The 20,128-nt window shown below is 33.6% G+C and overlaps 1 protein-coding gene across 1 annotated transcript in view; it reads left to right on the top strand.

Annotated features, from left to right (window-relative positions):
- Nucleotides 1–20,128, top strand: part of CCDC18 (coiled-coil domain containing 18) — a 131,879-nt gene that overhangs the window by 72,849 nt on the left and 38,902 nt on the right. Inside the window, 7 exon segments of the mRNA XM_037826619.1 lie at nucleotides 1,025–1,141; nucleotides 6,543–6,710; nucleotides 9,061–9,203; nucleotides 14,740–14,903; nucleotides 15,128–15,341; nucleotides 18,505–18,604; nucleotides 19,186–19,302. Of these exon segments, the coding sequence (XP_037682547.1) occupies nucleotides 1,025–1,141; nucleotides 6,543–6,710; nucleotides 9,061–9,203; nucleotides 14,740–14,903; nucleotides 15,128–15,341; nucleotides 18,505–18,604; nucleotides 19,186–19,302 (1,023 nt within the window).

Below are 20,128 nucleotides of genomic sequence, written 5' to 3'. Positions count from 1 at the left end.
CAGGGTATAGGGACATTCTTGAAATCTGTGTGTCTTACAAGTTTCCTTTTTTTAGAAATAAGAGTTGCAAGGATAATTTTTCTCCTTATTTTGCTGACATTTCTCAGTTTCAAAACTGCAAATTAGAATGCTGTTAGCATTAAGAGAAAAAAAACATCCCTGAGAAGCTCAAAATTACAGTAAGGAAAAGAAAGCAACAAGGCAAGAATCTTATTAATAGATGGAAAATGGAGTATATATGTAAATTGTGGCCTGTGCACTAATTTTTTTGGAAAAAATACTGAATTTGGTTTGCTTTTTTGCTCCTTTGCCCTTTCATATTAAAGTAGTATAAAGAATTTGTAGCTGTATGTACACTTGAACCAACTTACATTGCTGCCTTTCTGAAAATGTATTTTGTTGACTCAAAGCAAAAGCAGCCTTTGCTTAAGTTTGGGTTTTTTTCCTAGCTGCCCAAAAGTTTTAATTTTCTTTGTGATTTTAGCATATTCAGAATATTAACATCTTAGCATCATTAACAAAATTTACCAGTTTGTCCTCACTTTAATATTTTTCTTGCTTAAGCAGTAGTCTTAGATACTACCTATTATTTTAAGAAAGTATTTTAGGGTGTTGGGTGTATAAGTTCTTGACTAGTTAGCCCCAGTCTATCTTGCTAACCTTATCTCCCAAATACTCATCTACAAATTCATCCTCTTGACACACTGAGCTCTGGCTGACTTCTTACCCTTCCCTTTGACAGTGCCTTGCCTCTGAACATACTCCTTCTTCCTGGGATGCCCTTCTTCACGTCTTGACTTTGTTCAATTCCTGTTTATTCATCAGAATCCATTCTCTGGTTTCCTCTTTGGTTCCTTACTTTACAATGAAGAATTAGTTTTCTCAATAAATCTTTTTCATAATAGTGTTTTATATCCCAAGTAGGAATGTAAGGTAACATCAGGAGATAAATCTGCATAATATTAAGTATATAATAAACACTAACTAATATTAGTTGATTAACATTTTTTTTTTTCCTGCTTAGGTGAGACAGCTAGATTCAGCATTGGAAATTTGTAAGGAAGAACTCGCCTTGCATTTGAATCAGTTGGATGGAAATAAGGAGCAGTTTGAAAAACAGCTAAAGAAGAAATCTGATGAGGTAAATTCCTTTATATATAGCATGTTCTTCAAGTGACTTCTTTTTGAAATAATGTTTATTTTCAGAATACTTTAAAAGTACATCTTTATGTATTTGATATAAAAAATATTTCTAGCAAAATGTGAATTCCAATTTTATGTTCTTTAAAAAACAAACTGTCTCAATGCAACATGAAACACAACACCTTAAAATTATGATTATTTTATTTCTATTAAAGGAATCTGAAGAAAAAACTATTAATAGCACAGAGTAATTATAATATGAAATGAATTACACTTAAGAACATACGTTTTAGATTTAGAGGTATAAAATTTTTCAAATTTTTCCCATTTTGTCTTTGTTCCTTCTGTTGTCTGAAGGATTGAGAATTCAGTTTAGTTCAACTTGCTTTATTGAGTTGAGATTCTTACGTACTAGATTGAAGACTTCTTGATTTATTCATCTCTGTATCCTCGTTGTCTAGCAGTTTGTTTTCAACACAGTAGGCACTCTACTCAAAAGGATAATCTTAGTGAAAAATTCTTTTATTTCTTCTTTAGAATTTATATTTGTATATAAACCTTATATTCAGTTTTAGAAGTAGCCCCCAACAATTTTTGATTTAGTTTATCTTGAATGTATCAGAAATATCAAGCCAGAAAAAATAGAAACCCTTCTATATCTTTCAAATGGAGGAAATTTTATATAGAGAATTGAATACACAGGTGATGGAAGAGTGGAGAAGCCAAACAAAGGATACTAAGGAGACCCAGAGATTAGGATAAGCAGGGACCCATCAACATCCTTAAAGCTAGAGGAACATAAGAAAGAGGTGGTGTGATGATAGTCCAGGAGCAGGGCTGTCTAGCAGGACCTGGGACTACAGAAAAAGTATCTGTCCAGTAGGAACTGAGCAATAGAGAACTGCTGCTACTGGTCCCTCCCATCTGCCAAACCTATGTGGAATCTAGAGGACAAGGGAGCTTAGGAAGTGCACTTTCCTGCAGTACACCGAATAGAGTAGAGGAAAGGGAGGGATAGTTCTAAGAGCAAATATGTAGGTAACCAACACTCCATACTTAGGATGTGCCACATAGTTATATAACCTTAGAAGTTAAAAATAAGAGACTGTTAGATTTTATATGGTCTTGTCTTCTTCCTTCCACCTTTCCCCATAAAGGTTTTTATAGCATCTTTGAGAGATGGTAATATATTTCTCTATTCAAATACTTAGTAATTAGACTAAACTAAAAGTCTGCTTTGACTTTTTAAAATAGGAATATCATATGTTTTTTACTATGATCTTCTTTAAAATAGTACAAAAAGTACATTTTTTTGGCATTTATTCTACAGCCCTCAATCCACTCCAGCATAAATGGACTCGGCAGAGATGGAGTCTGGAAGCAGGCAAAGTGTTATAGGAGAGTCTGTTTGGCTTTGGACTTTGAGTTCTTAGAAACAGCATTAGCGACCTAGGGTAGCTACTAGCATTTACACACAAACTTCCAGAACAGCTAGAAATATAAACCTAGGCTCAAACTGAATTAGAAATAAGTAGTATTTAGGTATGGAAGACCAGACTTGGGAAAAATGGATATTTCAGAAGGATTTGCAAGACCATTTATTGCTGATTAATTGTTAGCTCAACTGTATATGTTTTGGCTTGCTTAGCCTACTAGAAAACTTAAGAGGTCATCTTTCATTTGTTCATGTGTATTGATAAGAAACATAGAGAATAATCCAAGTAATGGATTTGACCTATTTGTCTTTAGAGCAAATTGTAACATCTTACAGAAAAAACTCTTTCTAACGTAACTGTTAATGCTAGTTAGTATTATTAATACCTTGTAACAGCAGAATTGTGAGGTTTTCGTCGTATGTAGTTAGGTTTTAGAAATTTAATTTGATTCATTTTATTAATAATAGGTGATGTTTTAAAACTGTTTAAATCTTTTAAATCAGTGGATATTCTCAATACTCAGTAGGTGAATAATTTAGGTACATGGCCGTGGAGCATATTAGTAGAAAGCTGGCAAGTTTTGAAAACTGCATGCTGATTGTCTACTGCAAAAAGCTACTAAATATTCTCCCACGCTTTACCTCAGCTAGGTGATTGTGTATTCATTAGAACTCCTTTAGTCTACCCTCTGTAGACTGAATTAATATAGTTCTTCAAGGATAAATTTCATAATTCCTTTCTTTTTATTATAATAATTTGATGTTCTTTTGGGGTAATATTGCACATAGTAACAGTGTACAGAATTAGGGCTTCATCCAGCCTTTCCAAATGGGGAAATATACATTTAAGATTAATGTAAGACTGACTTTGGGGTTCTAAATTTTTGAAAATTTAGGTGTTTAAAATAGGGAAGAATATAGGAATCTTGTATTTTATGCATGATTTTTCTGTAAACCCACATTTTGAAAATGTTTTTAAAGTTGTAAAAATATGTATTAATGCAAAATTACATTGTCAACATGGTAGAGGAAAATAAACACAAAATAGATGCGAAAAATCCTCAACATTTTCTGCATAAATAATTCATTCAATAAAATCAATAACTTTGTTGATAAATATCTTTATTCAAATTGATGAGATTTAAATTTTGGCTAGTTGGCATCACATTGGTAACTTATGTGGTGTATTTAATTTTAAGTAACAATTATGAGAGTTTTTGCTTTGGATACACATTAATACTAGATAAAGTTAATTTTAAAATAGATTTTACAATGTAAAGTCTTACTGATTTTGAGAAAATAAATTTATACTATGAATATAATAATAAACTTAGTACAGAGAATATAATATGAAAATGATTTGTCTTCTGTGTACTTTTAAAGTAAAGTCAACTGGAAGTTAAAGAAGAGTGCAATGAAATGTCAGTATAAATTTGATAAATGCAGGTTAATTTTTTAAATTAATATTTGTGATGAAGCTAACATGTTAGATATTTCAGTATATGTAATTGAAATTCTTTTGCCAGTGACTAGATTACTGAAATAAGATCTATTTTGTTATGTGGTATGGATTTTTTGGTTTTTTGCTTAGGTACTATCTTTTTTTTCTCCTGCTTTTCTCTTTTTTTCTCCTGTCTTATTTGAGTCCTTTTGTCCATTTCTTCAGTGATTGGGAAGGTAAGTATGAGATATGATGTTCCAGTAAAGAAAAAAAAATACTATTTAAACCTGTGTTGTAGGCCAATCAGTTCTCTATAAAATGAACCACCACAAAACAGTGAGCTGCAGTTTTGTCAGAAGCTAGCAGACAAAAACAAAATAGGTGATACAGATACATGTTTGCAGTAAATGAATTATTTTCATGCAGATAGAATTAAGTAATACAGATTGACATTATATGAATAACTATAATAGTAATATTAGAAATTATTCAGTTGCCTTCAATATCTAGGGTTACTCCAAGTTCATAAATTCATCATGTAATGAAGAAGCCTGAAATCTAATAACTTCTTACCACAAGCAAAGAGTATTTGGCCCTTAAGCCCTTAGTAATGCTGCTGAATATTGAACTGCTAGATAATTAGAAAAAAAGATATAGCTCAGGATTCTCTTCTATTTCTTATAAGAAGTTTAAAACTCCTTTCTTCTAGAATGATATTTATTGAAAAGATGCTTTGTTTTCAAGGAATGGTTTTATTTTTCTAAAAAATTTATTCTATAGGCAACAATAAAGAAAACTTCTAAAGAAAATTTACCTACAGTCTACTGTCTAATTCTTCAGTTGATTTCATTTTTCCATTTGCATGTACATTTAAGAAATGTAATCTCTTGTTTTCTTTCATTTAATACCATTTTGTAAAATTTTCAAAACTTTTGAAGGAAGAAAGATGTTGCTTTTTGTGGCATTCAGCTCTGATTTCTGACTTTTATTAGAGGCTGTTAAAATGGAATATACATTTTTCTATTCTTTTTCACCCATTACTCTGGAAGGCTCATACATTTCTTCCCATTTCTATACGAAATCAAATGAAAATAAAAGCAAAAAATTGTTTTTTATTTGCTACAGACTTTTTACTTATGATTTTGAATGGTTGCATCATTTTTTGAGATGCAATTTGTTTATTAGCAGTAATAGTCATCACTTACTGAGGACCTAATATGTGCCAGGCATAGTCTTAATATGGCTAATTCTTAAAACAGTGCTGTGAGAGAAGTATTATCCTCATCTGTAAAATGAGAAACTAAGGCTCCAAACGATTAAGTTACTTGGCCTAGGTCACACTGCAGTGAAAGTGGTGGAACTAGAATTCAAATTTCTGCCTGCTTGACTCTAAAACCTTTGTTCTATTTTGCCACCTTGCCTTTCACTGCCAGTAAACAAGGCCCATTGGGCTTTCCATGTTCTCAAGACCCTTGAATGACTTGCTAGATACTACTTACATTTTCCTAGCTCTTTTGGGCCAGCTGTACTTAGACCAAACATCAGCCCTGTGCTTCTCACCTAGGTGGTTGCATCATTTTTAATCAGACTGAGATATCATCATTTACTAAACCTTCGCCTTTTGGGAGAAGGTGAAGAATATTATAAAATATGTATTAAATTATGCATTGTTTGTAATATTTTAAAAATAATTTCTGTTGGCAAATTTTTAGGATTTGGATTACTATGATAAAGAGCATATTTTTTTTCCTTCTTAATAGGTGTTCCCAGATAACTTTAAAGGTATCTTTTAAAGTGGTTTTGGGGACTAGTGTATTCAAGTTCTAAATATTTGGGGTGAATGAGTGAAACTCCTTAGTTGGTGTTGTCATTCCTTTATCTGTTTTTTGGAGCATGAATATCAAAGGTTACAAACAACAATAATGCATAAATAATATGATAATTAGCCCCTAACATGTATTGGCTATTTTATTTTATAGCTATGGTTTATTACATTTATCAGTAAGCGTAAAAGACCTATCAGGTAGAGTCTGGAGAAATGTATGGCTTGCTGTGTTCTCTCCTCCCTACGGGAGGGGTCACACAGAATGTGGTCCTTTCTCTAGCAGCGAATTACAGCAACACATGCACAGTGTTTCTGCCCAGGGAAGCCTGCTTGAAACTTAAAAGTTCAGAGTTTTTATTGGAGACTGGTCACATAAGCACACAATCAGCCACAACATTCAAAATTCTAAACTCCCAGAAGAAAAGCAGGTCTCAGTGCTCCAGAGGCAAAACTACCTTATCATAGGAAATGTTTCAAAAGTCACATTCCCAGATGCCACCCAAGGGCCAACCGTGCAAGCAGGCTCTTCTACAACATCTCCCCCATCAGAACAAGGAATGCTACTCCCACATGACAATTATCCCACATGGGGATAATTAATTAATAAGGAAGACAGCTCTGACATTTTATTGTCTTTATTTGAAACATTTCATTGTAATGATAACATTTCATGTGATGCATTTGTATATATTTTTTAGGTATATTGCTTACAGAAGGAGTTAAAGATAAAAAATCACAGCCTTCAAGAGACCACTGAGCAAAATGTTATTCTACAGCATACTCTTCAGCAACAGCAGCAAATGTTACAACAAGAAACAATTAGAAATGGAGAACTAGAAGACATTCAAACTAAACTGGAAAAACAGGTATATTTTATTGGACAAAAATGTTTTTATTTGCATGAAATAGAAACTTAAAAAATTGTTCATTGATTTTTGGTTAGTTATATAAATTGCTATTTAATTTCAACAATTCCATAGTGTAAGAAAATTTACATGGTAAAATAGATAAAGTTCTATTCCTTTGTAATTCAACCTGCATTTCTAATACTGTGGCCACATTCTATTTCTTTCTTCCTGAACTTGAATATAATACTTATCTGTATCATCATACCTTCCAGCTCCTTTTGGATCAGGACATGGTATTATTATCCATAAAGAAATGCCAAAGCAATGCACTGAATGAAAAATCCCATCAGAAAATGTCCCTGCTACTTATCTTTCCTGTTTGAAATTCATCTGAATTCTTTTAACAGATATTTCAGTTTTTGTTTTGGTTCGGTCTTTTGTTTCTCAAAAAATCAAACTTCACAGAAATGAAAACTGAAAATAAGTCTCCTGTAATCTCATACCTTAACTTTTTTCTTTGTATAGTTTTTTTTTATTATTATTATTTTCTTATTAATTCATTCTCACAGTTTCCCATGGAGCTAAAAAAATCTCCTCTCAATACATTCAAACATATCAGGCAGGTATTCTATATTTTCTTTTTTAGAGGCATCATTCCTGTGATTGTCCATTCCTTTCGTTAAAGTGTAGACCTATTGCTTGCTATGCCTGCTATACAGCTTCATCCTGAATTATCTCTTCATCTCATATGTGTTTGATTCCCATTTCCTAAATCCCTTGTCATTGACTCTAGTTTTTGTAGGATTGATTTTTATTCTTGTTCCTTCTAAAGTGGTTTTCATTTCTTTTTTTTTCCCTTAATTCTACCAGCTCATTTGTATTTTTCATTTGATTTTATTTTTTAAAGATTTTATATCCCCTTTAACTTCTTTGAGACTCAAAGTTTATATTTAAAATTTTCTTCAGTATTGGGGTAAATCTTCCAGTATATGTTCTCTTTCTGCCTTTTGTTTATGTTCTACCATGCATATGTTCTATATTGGATCTTTTCATGTTATTACTCATCTTTTGATTCTTTTTGCTTATGAGTGGGCTGTTTAATCAAGAATAGGGTGGACAGATTTCCCTTGGTGGTCTTCCCTTTTTATATGGATACTGTTTTAATTTTATTCTTGGGACCTGAATTGGAGGGCTGGGTGTTAATGGTTTATAATCTGTATTTCCTAATTCAGTGACGGATTAGGAGAAGAGCAGGGAGGGTATTAAAGTCAGAAGCTTGAGATAAACTTTGAGATCACAGTTACGAAAATGTCCATTGAAAACATAAAGAGAGAATATAGAATGAGAAGAGAAGTGATTGACTTGGACAGATCCCTGAGGGATATGGTGCATGGAGGCCAGGATAGTATTTCAGGAAGAAAGGAATGATTATTGGTGTCATGGGCTGCTGCAATCAATGTCAAGTTAAATGAGGGTTGACAAGTATCCACTGAAATTAGCAACATGGAGGTCATTGGTAATATAATCGCAGTTTCTTTAAAATGGCCAGATTGAGTTGAGGAATGAATGAGAGATGAGATTATGATACAAGCATAGTAAACTCCTAGAGAAGTTGGTCTATGAAGGAGAGGACATAAAGGATGGTAACAGAAATGGTGGTTGTTGGAGGGAGGTAGAGGTATGAAGGAAAGATTTTTTTATAAATTGGGAAGGTCTTGAACATGTTTAAATAATATGTGAAGAAACTAGGAGAAAGAAAGGTTGAAGATAAGATACAGTAGTAGAAGTTGTCAGTAGTATGAGAGGTTCCTGAGAAAGTGGATAGGAATTGAATTCTGAATACCTATGAAGCAATTTGATTTATATGGGAGAAAGAATACCTCCTTTATTGCAGTGGAACAGAAGAAAGAACAGATAAGAACAAATACAAGTTGTCTGAGAGCAAATGCAAGTTGTAACATTTGAAGTCAGGTGGAATTTGGGGATTCTTCATTTAGTGAATCTTGAGCCAATTTGTGAAGAGGGAAGGGATCATAGTTTGACAAGAGAAGAAAGAACATTTCAAATGAGGACAATGGCAAGGGAATATTTACCATTATTTTGTTCAGTTTTTCACAGTCTTGCATTGGTATTATGATGTGACCCATTCTCTAAATATCTAAGTATGTATATTAGTAAAATATCTTTGCTATTACAAAATGATTTTTTCTTTATGTTTCTAAGACATTACTTTCTGGTCTGTATATTGATTTTTGTATTCCATTTTGAAATCAAGTGATAGGTTAGACTACTTATTTATATAAATATTTTCTTCTGAATAATGTTGAATTGTGACTTTTAAAGTACTTACTGAAAACTGCTTTACAAGGTATCAAAACTGGAACAAGAGCTTCAAAAACAAAGGGAAAGTTCAACTGAAAAGTTGAGAAAAATGGAGGAAAGATATGAAGCAGCCACACATGAAGCAGATTTGAAAAGGGAAAAAGTAATTGAGCTTACTAGTACTGCCAGGTAAAATGTGAATGTTTTTATATAATTTCCTGTTTCAATATCAGTAGTTTGTAAGTTTCAAAATCAAGTAATATACAGTGAAGCATTTGCTTAAGGAATTAATTTCTCCACAGGCCATGTTTCTAGAACAATTTGTTTATATCTCTCTTATAACCTTCATTCAGACCTTTTTTGCATGATAGTTTAAAACCCTTAGTCTCTCCACCATACTGTAGGTTTCTTAAAGCAAAGATCATATTTGCTTTACTTGGGGGCCCTCCACAACAACTAGCTCAGTTCCTTATAGCCCATAGGTACTCAGTAACTGTTGTATTAAGTTACATTGTGAATTACGTTAAAAGCTGCAGGCAGAGATGTACTCTTATAGAGGAAACTTTCAGGAATCTAACTATAAGTGGAAGGAAGTAACTTAATAGAATAAAACAGTGGTTCTCAACCTTGACTGAACATTAAAATCATCTGAGGCGCTTGTAAAAAATGCTGATGCTTCTAAAGATTCTCATTCAACTGGTTTGGCTGGACCCAGGCATCAGTATTTAATTGGTCAAGAACAGGGCCCATGAGCTGAAAGCAACACGTACCTTCCCCAGACCCCTTTTATTTTGTCAGCAAGAGTTGACGTAATTAATAGTACACTCATAATTAGACCACCCCTCTATCCACAGAAGTTCACAGGGACCCTATCCACCGAAACTAAAACCACATCTCCTCATGCTGCCTCTTCCCTCATCAATAGGGGTTAAGGTAAGTCTTACATACTCAGAGTAACAACTTGCTTGCCCAGACGTTCACCACTCTCTTAACAGGATTAAGAAGGTATCCCATGTTTAAGACTAAGACCACAGTTCTTTAGATCTTCTTTCCCCCATTGACAGATGTCTATCAACCAACACTTAAAGCAGTGACTCAATATCTTTCTCAAGTCCACGAAGGGTAATCACATTATAACTTTATCTTTGTTAATGGCAGATACCACAGAAGCCCTAGATTTGCGGGTCAACCCTCGCCTCTCACACTAATTCTCAGAAGCTCCCCATATCTTCTGTTCCCTTCTCCCACCCCATCCCAACTTCTGAAACCCTTCTCTAATGATCCTGATTTCTGTCTTACCTTAGTCACTCACTCCCATGGTTTACCCTAGATCTTGTCATTCCAATATCTACAATGTCTCCATAATCTGAATATTATTTATCTACTCCTTTATTTTCACTTCATTCCTTCTGATACTCCAAATTCAACATTTCTTTGACCCCACCAGGACCTGTAACCATCAATTCCACCATTATCTCATTCCCTTCATGCCCTTTTTTCTTCCTTTATGCAGCTTGAATTCCAGTTAGTCATTAAAATCACTGATTTCCATACTCCTCTTACTTTGTGGTATGCAACACTAATATAAATCCAACTGTGACTACTCTATGCTTGCATCTTTACAGAGGCTGCAGAAAAATACAACCATGCTGATTAGTTTTACTTTAATTTCCTAATTTCAGACTTCAAGCGTTCCTTTGATACTGCCTGGCAGTCAGTGTATTTCTCCTCTAGTAAAAGACTGTTTTATACTTTCACTGCTTCTTTCAAAACTCCAACCCATCCTCTTCAGTCCTGGCTCTCACTGATGATCTTGCTTTCTGCTTCACTGAGAAAATTGAAGCAATTACTTCTTTCTTTCCTCCCTCCCACCCTTTGACGTCTCATAATTACAGCTAATACACATGTTCAGTAGGAAAGGTAAATCATAAAAAGTGATAGGAAGCTTTTGGACTAGATGATTAAACTTCCTAAGAAAGATGTACCATAGTTCCAAGTAATCCTCTTGTCATAAATCAGGGCTTTTCTTTGTTTTTCCTGTTCCCACTTTTCTTTTACTACTGGAATAACAATTTATAAAATTCTGTTTTTCACTCCTAAAAGGTATTAGAGTTAAAATATATCTGTATTTTAGAGTTAAAATATCTTTAAGGATAGAAAGAAAGGAAAGGAATTTAAGCTCCTTCCGTATACCAGCCAGTGTGCTAGGTAGACACATCAACTCATTTAATCTTCAAAACAACCCTATGATGTGGGTTTTATTTTCCCCGTTTTTAAGATACAGAAACTGAAATGCAAAGAAGTTAAGGTATGAGAAGATCAATTTAGACATGCACTAAGACTGGTTTTTTGTTGTTACACAACTATGAAAAAGTACTTCTGGTACTACATGTCAATGAAACTGTATGTGAATGATCCTGACTCTGGTTTCTCAGTGCTGAGGCTCATATAGCACTGTTTAGATTTCTCAAACTGCTTCAATAGCTATTTTTTAAAATCTTTTTTGTGTTTGAAGAAGCTGGAGATTCTCAGCTGCTATGTTCTAAAAGTTCAGCACTTTTTTTTTTATTTTATTTTGTTGAGATTGTTCACATACCATACAATTATCCAAAGATCCAAAGTGCACAATCAGTTGCCCATGATGCCATCATTCAGCTTTGCATCCGTCACCACAATTAATTTTTTTTCAATTTTTAGAACATTTTCATTACTACAGAAAAGAAATAAAGACAAAAAAGAAAACTCAATTCCTCCCCTACCCCTAACCACCCCCCTCCATTATTGGCTCATAGTATTGGTACAGTACATTTGTTACTGTTGATGAAAGAATGCTAAAATACTGTTAACTACAGTACATAGTTTGCAAAAGGTATAATTTTCCCCATATACCCCTCTATTATTAGCTTCTAGTTATAGTGTCATACATTTGTTCTAGTTCATGAAAGAGATTTCTAATATTTGTACAGTTAATCATGGACATTGTCCACCACAAGATTCACTGTTTTGTACATTCCTAATCTTTTAACCTTCAACTTTCCTTCTGGTGACCTACGTGACTCTGAGCTTCCCCTTTCCACCACATTCACGTACCATTCAGCACTGTTAGTTATTCTCATAATAATATGCTACCGTCACCTCTGTCCACTTCCAAACACTTAGGTTCAACCTAGTTGAACATTCTGCTCATATAAGTAACCACTCCCCATTCTTTAGCCTCATTCTATATCCTTGTAACTTATATTTCATGTCTATGTCTATGTGTTTACATATTATAATTAATTCATATTAGTGAGACCATGCAATATTTGTCCTTATGTGTCTGACTTACTTCACTCAATGTAGTGCCCTCAAGGTTTCTTCATTAACTCGTTTATGTTTTTTTTAGACTGTTTTGTTCACCCCCCATACTTTCCATCCTAAGTAAACAATCGATGGTTCCCTGTAGAGTTACATATTTATGTATTTACCACCATCACCACTATCTATATAAGGACATCTCTGTTTCTTCCACAAAGAAGGAGGAAGAGTCCAAGAAGGTAGAGAGACAAAAGAAAAAGAAAGAAAGAAGGAAAAAAAAAAAACATGACAGCTAAAAAGCAATGAAAGGAAAGATAGAAGTAAACTAAAGTAGAATAAGAGTCCAGCAACATCATCAATGCCAAGAGTCCCTTACCCCTCCCTTATGTCCCCCTCTTATAGGCATTTAGCTTTAGTATATTGCCTTTGTTACATTAAAGAAAGCATAATACAAAGTTTCTGTTAACTATAGTCTCTGGTTTGCATTGATTGTATTTTTTCCCCAATGCCACCCTATTTTTAACACCTTGCAAGGTTGACATTCATGTGTCCTCCCTCATGCAAAAACACATTTGAACATTTTATCACAATTGTTGAGCACTCTAGGTTTCATTGAGTTATAAAGTCCCAGTCTTTATTTTTCCTCTCCTTCTGGTGTCCCACATGCTTCTAACTTTCCTCTTTCAACTATACTCACAGTCATCTTTGATCAGTGTACTTACATTTCAGCATGACTTTTACATAGTACTTTATTTGGCTCTATTTCCAATCTCACATTTGATTGCTGTCAATCACTCTGGGATAAGAAGGTAAAGTATTTCTGGAAAAACTGGTGGATTTAAAACCTGTCATAGAATTTTGAAAGTTGTGGAATTTATCTCTATCAAATGTTGAAACTTTAAAACAAACTAAACAAAACATATTTTTTGATAGAAAGTTTTCTAAAATATATTTGGCATTTTTACCTTAATGTCTCAAGGTTGTCATTATATACATCAGCTTAAACTATGCAAAAGTATAGTGATCCCCTAATGAAACCTCAAGGTATGGAGAGCTGTCTTCATGTTTTACTGAGTGTCTGTAGACTGCTGTGTTTTTCTTTCTGTTTTTTTATAATTTTTCACCAGCTGCTTTCTTTGCTGACAGGCTATTAGCACTTGGTTCTGTTTACCAAACACTTTCAATTTTTCTTTTCTAATTGTCTATTTCTAATATAAGAAACTAGGTGGTAAAACTAAAAATTATTTACCTGGGACTTTAGAACTGTAAAATGGGCATTCGTGCTTATCTAATCTAATAACTTTTAACTTTGTTGTGCCATGGTCACATTTGAGAATCTAAGTCCAAAATTTTTTTCTGTACAAAGATGTTTGTTGGATTGTGGTCACATTTTGAGAATCTGATAAAAATCTATAAATCTTTTTCTTTACAAAGATATACATATTTAATTTAATATAATAGTACATAATTTTACATGTAGTTGCAGGGGTTTTATGGATTTCCTTAAGTTTACCCATGGACATCAGATTAAAAGCCCCTTAAACTAATCCAAATGTGCTTAAATTGCATTTAGAGAAGAAATGCAGTGTGCTATACAACTGCTTCTACTTGCAAACTCAATTTATGAAATTTCAAAGAAAAAAAATACTTTAAAAATATGTTAATGCAAAGGGGTTATCACCTCTCTCTACCCTTGGGGATGACATTAGATTATTTATTTAGTATCACTTTGGAATTATCAACAAATGGACTTAAAACTGCCTCTCAGTATGTTGATATGGTTATAGGTAGAGGAATTTCCATATTGGAATCAGTTTAGGATTGACTGAAAGTTAGTAAAACTGGCCCTATCAATATTAATAATTAGTTTAATTATCCCAGACAATTCACCGGTTTCTGTGAAGCAGGGAAATTATACTAGTCTAGGAATTTCTAGTCTCTTTTAATGCTAAAAAAAAGATAATAGTAACAATGGGGCTCAAAGTAGAAACAATGTTTTGGCACTCCTATGCTGATATGGTCTTTATGATGAATATTTTGATGCTTGGATTACTTGGAATCATTTTTTTGGCTTATTTATTGTCTTGATAATAGAAATTACAGATGAAGAACGCACCTATACATGGATATTCTCAATACATACAAAGCTTCATGAAAGTTAAATGTAGTTAGATTGAAAAGAATGCTAGCCTTGTTAAATATTACCAGATAGTACAGCTTTATGTAGTGGTACAAAAAAAAGGGTGCAGAATTACAATCTTTTAATTGGGACATTTAAAAAAAAATATATATATAGGTGATTTAAGATTCTGAGTGGACTTCTGCCAGTAATATTTGTCCTTATACAACCTGCAGATTTTGTTTAGCCAGGCAAAAGTCAGTTGGTTTTGAAGTTTATAAATTATTTTATTTTTTTGTTTTTAATTAGGCAAATGAAACTTGAGATGGATCAGTACAAGGAAGAGCAGTCTAACATGGAAAAAGAAATAATGCACCTAAAACGAGATGGGGAAAATAAAGCATTGCGCCTCTCTCAATTAGATATGATCTTAGAACAGACAAAGACTGAACTAGATAAGAAAACAAATGCTGGTAAGTGATGGGTTAGCTGAGCTTAGCTGACTTCATATGTGTACTTCTGAAGTAGAATAAGATGAGAATTTAGAATGATGGGGCTCTAAGTGGCAATGAGTGATCAGTATTTTACTTACCTCTTGCAGATGAGTCAAATTGGATACTAATTACGATTATTTACACAGTCTTTAAGAACGAAATGTTTTACATGTAGTTCTAAAAGTACTCTTTCCCTGTAACAGTGAAAGAGTTAGAAAAGTTACAGCACCATACTGAAATAGAACTAACAGAAGCCTTGCAGAAACAGGAAACACTAGAGACTGAACTACAAAATGCTCATGGAGAATTGAAAAGTACTTTAAGACAACTGCAAGAATTGAGAGATGTACTACAAAAGGCTCAGTTATCACTTGAGGAAAAATATTCTACTATAAAGGATCTCACAGCTGAACTTCGGTGAGTTAAATACTAAAAAATGATATCACAGTTACAGGTATTTCACCTCATTACTCTGACTCCTTGGATGATACAAAATTAGAAAGATACCGTGTTAAGTAAAAAACTTTTCATACTCTGATACATTGTAAGTTCAATTAAAGTTTGTTGTTTGATTCCTAAATGTCCAAACTGCTCAACTGCTTTCACCCATAGTCAGCCCATCCCATGCTCAGCTGCTGCTGTTGGCTGCTAATACTTGCATCCTCAATCTTAGAACCGTTTCACACTAGCCTTATCCTGTATCTAATAGCAGTAAAAAATGATTGGGTCAGCATGTTGCAGTGGCTAATGGCAAAATAATATGGATAATAGTAATATGGTTACTTGTAGTAAGCCCTTATTTTGTCCCATACTGTGTCAGGAGCTTCCCGTATGAACTCATTCATTTCCTCACAATAAATTCATCAGATAAATGATACCACCTTTTTACAGTTGGGAAAACTGAGGCTTGTGGTAATTAAGTAAAATGCCCAAGGTCATACAAGTAGTAGGGTCCAGAGAATGGAGTTAAACACAAGTCTGTCTAACTTTAACATCCGGGTTCTCAGATTAGCAGTGATAGCATAGAATGCTGTGCCAGCACACATCTATTGTGAGTGAGGGCGGAAAGCCAGACCAGAGCCAAAGTACAAAAAATAGATTCAGAAAAGGAAAACACAGTTATAAGCCAGGATGTGAAATGTGGAGTAAAGGAACAGAATATAGGTAGCAGGATGACCTAGAAGTTTAAATGGTATATCCCATATCACCAGTATTGACCTCTTTCCCAAATTCTGGACTCAGATATCCACTACCTACTTGTCTCCTCATGGATATTTTTAAGAAACATCTCAAACTTGGCCATAACAACTCATTTTTTTCCTCACAACTTTGCACTTCTCCCATCTTAGTATCATGCAATTGCTTAAACCAGAAATGTATGAGATTATTCTTGCTATCTCTCGCCCTCTCTTCTTTCATCTAGTCTGTTAGTGAGTCATGCCAACTTTATTTCCAAAACGTAATCTGAAATGGAATCTGTTGGCTTCTTCGCTTCTTTTCTATTACCATCTTAGTGTAGGCCATTAACTCTCATCTGTCTATTGTAGCTTCCTAACTATTCTCCCTGCTTGAATTCTTGTCACCCTACAATCCATTCTCCACAGAAACCAGTGATAAAGCATAAGTCAGGTCATATCACTTCCCTACTAAAACCTTCTAATGGCATCCCAAAACATTCAGAATAAAATCCAAGTTCCTTGGGAAATGCAAATCAAAACCACAGTGAAATACCATTTCACACCCATTAGGTGGCTAGAATGATAATAATGATAGTGATGATAATTTAAAAAACAGAAAAATGTGGCAAAGGTATGGAGAAATTAGAATCCTCATACGTTGCTGGTGGGAATGTACAATGGTATAGCCATTGTGGAAAACGGTTTGGTGGTTCCTCAATAAGTTAAACATAGAATTACCATATGACCCAACAATTCCACTTCTACAAAAATTGTACATGAATATTCATAGCAACTTTACTCAAAATTGCCAAAAGATGGCAACTACCCAAATGTCCCTCAACAGATGAATGGATAAACAAAATGTGATATTTCCATACATAGACTATTACTCAGCCATGAAAAGAAATGAAGTACTTATACATGCTACAAGGTGAGTGAACCTTGAAAATATTATGCCAAGTTAAAGAAGCTATAAACACAAAGGCCACATACTGCATGATCCATTTATATGAAATATTCAGAGTAGGCATATCCATAGAGACAGGTTGCCAGATGTTGGGGGAAGGAGAGTGGGGGGGGGGGTGACTACTTAGTGGGTATGAGGTTTCTGTTTGAAGTAATGAAAAATTTCTGGAACTAGTAAAGGTGATGGTTGCACAACATTGTGAATGTACTTAATGCCACTGAATTGTACACTTAAAATTATTAAAATGTATTTTACTACAGTTTTTTAAAAATTCCAAGCTTCTTATCCTTGCCCTTCGCATTTCCTTAGAGGGGATTTCCCTGACCACCCACTCTAAAGTAGCCACCCACTAACAGCCTTTTAATTCTCTAAATAGCACTTGATATTATGATAACTTAGTTGTTTATTATTTATAGTCTTTTCCTCTCCCACACCTATTACAGTGTAAGCTCCCTGAGATTGGGAGCCTCTATCTTGTTGACTAATAAATTTCCAGCACTTAGAATTTTGGCATGTAGTAAGCGTCCATTAAATATTTGCTGAATGAGTCTTAAGTGAATGAATTCATGAAAGAAGTAAAAATAAATCTTAAAGTGTAGCTAGCAGCTGAATTTTGGAAGCTTAAGAATTTCCACAGGCGGAAGTTAGAAGTTGTCTTTATAATTTATTACATATTTGAAGAATATATAGCCTTGTGTTACAACTTTGAGACTTTTAGAAGAATAGCAAACAGCTCATTAAAGCAGTTTAGAATTTTAAAAATATCTTTTTTCAATATTGTTTTATATTTCAGACTGGATCAACAACATTTTCAGCCTTTGTCATATCAAAATTTAGAGTTCCTCATTAAAATTCTCTGATCATAGGCTTAAGAATGGCATAAGTCTTAAAATTGTGTCAATATTAAGCTAGGGTTTTAGGAGAACTACAGTTTGTAAAAAATGTATTTAAAATATTTTTACATTAGATATCAGTACTTTTCCATACATAAGGCATCATTTCAAGTAATATCCTTATGAGAATTATAGTGGTTATTTTACTGAGATATGGATATCAGGAATCCCAATCATGAGATGAATATTGTAGTAAAGTCACCACTGGTGTCTAGAAAAATTTTTCAAATATTCCCTTGATCTATTAAATTTCTTAAACTGATTCAGTTTTATAGCCCTGGGAGTGCTTTAACATTTCGCTTAAATTGTTCTACAATAGTACAGTTTGAGTGAATATATTGACTTTTGCCTTTTTAGAACACTATTAAAGTAATTGTATTGATATCGATCATATTCTTTATACATTATTTCTTTGAATCTGAGATAATTGTACAATATCCTACCATTTTAGCTTGTATGAAAGGTTATCCAGTTGACTGAATTTTTTTGAACTGTATGAGTCCCACTGTTTTCTTTGATGTTTGTCTTTTGATAAATTGCAGGGAATGCAAGATGGACATTGAAGACAAAAAGCAAGAACTCCTTGAAATGGATGAGGCACTTAAGGAGAGAAATTGGGAGCTAAAGCAAAGAGCAGCTCAGGTTAGTTTTCTTAATTATATTTTAATAACATTTTCTGTTATGACATAATCACCCATGGTTTCAGAGGTCATCAATTTTTGGTAAAATGGGCATTTTTATAGCACATTTATTTTCCATGGAAAATGTATCTCTTTCTATCATGCTGTTTATACAGCAGGTGAATTTTTGAGATTGAGGGTTACCTTAGTATCTGAGCCTTTTTGATCTTTTATATTACTCTCAATCAGAAGAATATGAGATGAAAGGAGTTACCTGCTCAGCTCAGTGTTGGAGGAACAAAAATATCCAGAAGGTATCATTTAGCAATTTTTATCCGGTAAAAAATGGAATCTGAGTTATTTTATTTGTCATTGATAAGCATAATCATATCTTTTCTTTAGTATAATATATATGGGACTCATGATCCATATTGGTAAGCAATGATTATTTTCCCCATTTTTTTAATAATTTGAGATGAGTTTCTGTTTTAGTTATACCCACTATGAACAATTTAAAGCATGATCAATAACTGCATTCCAAGCATACAAGATTTCAGATAAGAATAGAATTAAATAGCAGTGTAATGTTACTTTTGTACTTAGGTTACACATTTGGATATGACTATTCGTGAGCACAGAGGAGAAATGGAACAAAAAATAATTAAATTAGAGGGTACTCTGGAGAAATCGGAATTAGAACTTAAAGAATGCAACAAGCAGGTAAGTTATAAACAAATTACACTTTTTAAATTGTCTAAAAATAACTCGAATTGTAGGCATCCATTATTCACATAAATATGATTTTTATAAAATATATGCTATTAAAGCACATAGTTTAAGTGATCTCATATATGCTACTTTATATTCATTTTTCTCTTAATGTTATTTAGAATATAGTTTTTCTTGTCTCAATGTGTTCACATACTTGTCATTATCTGAATTATTATCTAAATAATTTTTATTATCTAAAAACTCTGGAAGGATTTGCAAGTAATTCTAGTAACGGTTTGCCTCTGAGGAGGGAACACAATGGATATGAACTTTCTTTTCACTATCCTCAGCACATATTATTTATAAATTTGTTTGTAAGGCCATTGTTTCAGTTTCCTATGCTGCTCAAGCAAATACCATGAAATGGTTTGGCTTAAACAATGGGAATTTATTAATTCATGGTTTTGAAGCTGGAAAAATGTCCAAATCAAGGCGATGCTTTCTCCCCAAATGCTGTGGAATTCTGGGGCTGGCTGCCCGTGATCCTTGGTTCCTCTATCACATGGCAGTGACCTGATGGTGTTTCCTGGTCTCTTCCTTCTCTTCTGGGTTCCAGTGATGTCCAGGTTCTTGCTTCCTGTTGCTTTTTCTCTCTCTGTCTAAACTTCATTCTCCTATGTAGGACTCCAGTAATAGGATTAAGGCCCATTCTGATTGAGGTGGGACACACCTTAACTGAAGTAACCTCATCAAAAGATCCTACTTAAAATGGTTGTACACCCACAGGAATGGATTAAATTTAAGAACCTGTTTTTCTGGAGTACATACAGCTTCA

This window comes from Choloepus didactylus, chromosome 2, assembly GCF_015220235.1.
Source record: "Choloepus didactylus isolate mChoDid1 chromosome 2, mChoDid1.pri, whole genome shotgun sequence".
Classification (NCBI taxonomy): Eukaryota; Metazoa; Chordata; class Mammalia; order Pilosa; family Megalonychidae; genus Choloepus; species Choloepus didactylus.
The sequence above is the reverse complement of the archived record's forward strand: the minus strand, read 5'-3'. Positions and strand labels throughout refer to the sequence as shown.